The 1,887-nt window shown below is 40.6% G+C and overlaps 1 protein-coding gene across 1 annotated transcript; it reads left to right on the top strand.

Annotated features, from left to right (window-relative positions):
- The first annotated feature begins 962 nt into the window (after positions 1–962).
- On the top strand, positions 963–1,646 carry LOC143030199 (uncharacterized). The gene has a single exon (XM_076193359.1). The coding sequence runs from the start codon at positions 963–965 to the stop codon at positions 1,644–1,646; it is 684 nt and encodes a 227-aa protein (XP_076049474.1).
- Positions 1,647–1,887: the final 241 nt, after the last annotated feature.

A 1,887-nucleotide genomic window follows, 5' to 3' on the forward strand; every position in this document is an offset into this window, starting at 1 on the left:
AAATTTACAGAATAGCATTTCTTTATACCAACAAACAACATATTAAAATTTCAAAGCACTTGGATGAACCAGAAGCGAGATATGAGCCCAAGGAGTTTTCGGGGGTGGCCCCCCTTAAAACCAGCTCAGTAACAGTTGGTGATCTCATTAAAAGCCGAAATAAGAGCAGGGAAAATATTCGTCAAGCAGGTATTTATTGTGTGACTTGTCTAGGTTGTGAAAAGGTTTACATTGGTGAAAGTTTCCGTGGTATTGATAAGGGAATATTAGAACATAAATATGATATGAAAACTTACAATATGAATAATGCCATTGTTAAACATAGATTCGATACCGGCCACAATGCTGATTGGAATAATTCCAAGATTATAAATTATGAAAACCATACAATGAAACGTAGATGTTTAGAATCGGCGTTTATATCCCTCATAGAAAATATAAATCAGAATAGTGGATTTTTTACAAGAAACAAACCATTGGCAATTCTAATTACAAGTAACAGGTAATTTGCGCAAATTGTGTGTACACCATTTTAATGTTTGTTTCTCCCCGCAAGGCTCGGGCTATATAAGGAGTAAAATGTTTTTCATCGATGTTATTTCTGAAGAAGCCCTGCTGGGCGAAACGTAAAATATATTGGACTTCCATACTCTGCGTTTGGCCTCTTCCCTACAGCCTACTGGATTCCATTTCTCTTAAAAAGTAAACTCAAGTTACTTTGAATTTTCCCTTTGTAGCATATGTAGAGTATTTCTTATTGTGGTCATGCATATTAAGGTCATGATTGCAGTTAAACGACAGATGTCTCTTTAGATAGTTCTATCTGTCCTAAATGGAATGTTTTGGTTAAGTCAGCGGAATTTATTGAAGACATCCCAACTCGTTTATAGTTTTGCCTTGCCCTACCTGTTTCCTAAGACACTAGCCCGAAGACAGAGCCAAAGTGTCCTTCATGAATAACAATGGCTTCTACATTTCAGATGCACCAAATGCGACACTCGTGCAACTACAAGCCTGTCATGCTGATGGCGATCATCTTCGCCTGCTATGGGTCTAACGGCTATAGCATCGTCACGCCTTATTCCACCTTGGTCTTCACTCAGGCGGTAATGACCCTCGACCCGCGTCTGTGCACCACAATCTTAGGTGTTGTTCGAATCGTCGTCGTCATTATCGGGTCATTTGTCACCGACCTCTGCGGGAGACGACCCATCTACATCGGCTCTTCCATTCTGAGTGTTTTATTTTTGGCCTCAACTTTCGTTTCCTTGACTTTCTCCTTCATACCCAAAGTCTTCGTGATAGTCTCCTTGATATGTTTCATAATATTTTCATCGGGAGGAATCAACTTAGTGCCCTCTATCCTGCTTGGGGAGGTGATTCCTTCAGCTGTTCAGTCGGTCGGCTGTTCGCTTTGCATCATGATGTACTGCATCACGTATGGCACCTTTCTCTTCGTTACCCCATGGATGACAAATGTCATTTCTCTCCGATTTGTCTTCCTTATCCCTGCAGTGATCAATCTCCTTGGTGCCTTTGTCGTTTGGAGTTGGCTTCCCGAAACAAAAGGACGACCGCTTGTCGAAATCCAGCAAGCGTTTGAGCAGCATTCAAACACAAATGGATGTCATACGACGTCTGTCTAGAACAGTTGTGCTGTTGACATGGAACCTTTGTCAAAAGTGTTACGATATAAACCTATTTAAAGCTTGCAGTTAGTCATTTGAAAACAAAGAAGCTAAAGAATGATATTATAATCACTGACAACGATAAAGAATAACGACCCGCACTTGCTGTTGGTGGTCTGAGAGATATACTATCTCCTCGTCTTACGTCTTGAAAACCTCTCAACATTCTCACCTCCATATTTATGTACAGCGAGGACTG

Source organism: Oratosquilla oratoria, chromosome 12 (genome assembly GCF_046742065.1).
Source record: "Oratosquilla oratoria isolate Oo_2021 chromosome 12, ASM4674206v1, whole genome shotgun sequence".
Classification (NCBI taxonomy): Eukaryota; Metazoa; Arthropoda; class Malacostraca; order Stomatopoda; family Squillidae; genus Oratosquilla; species Oratosquilla oratoria.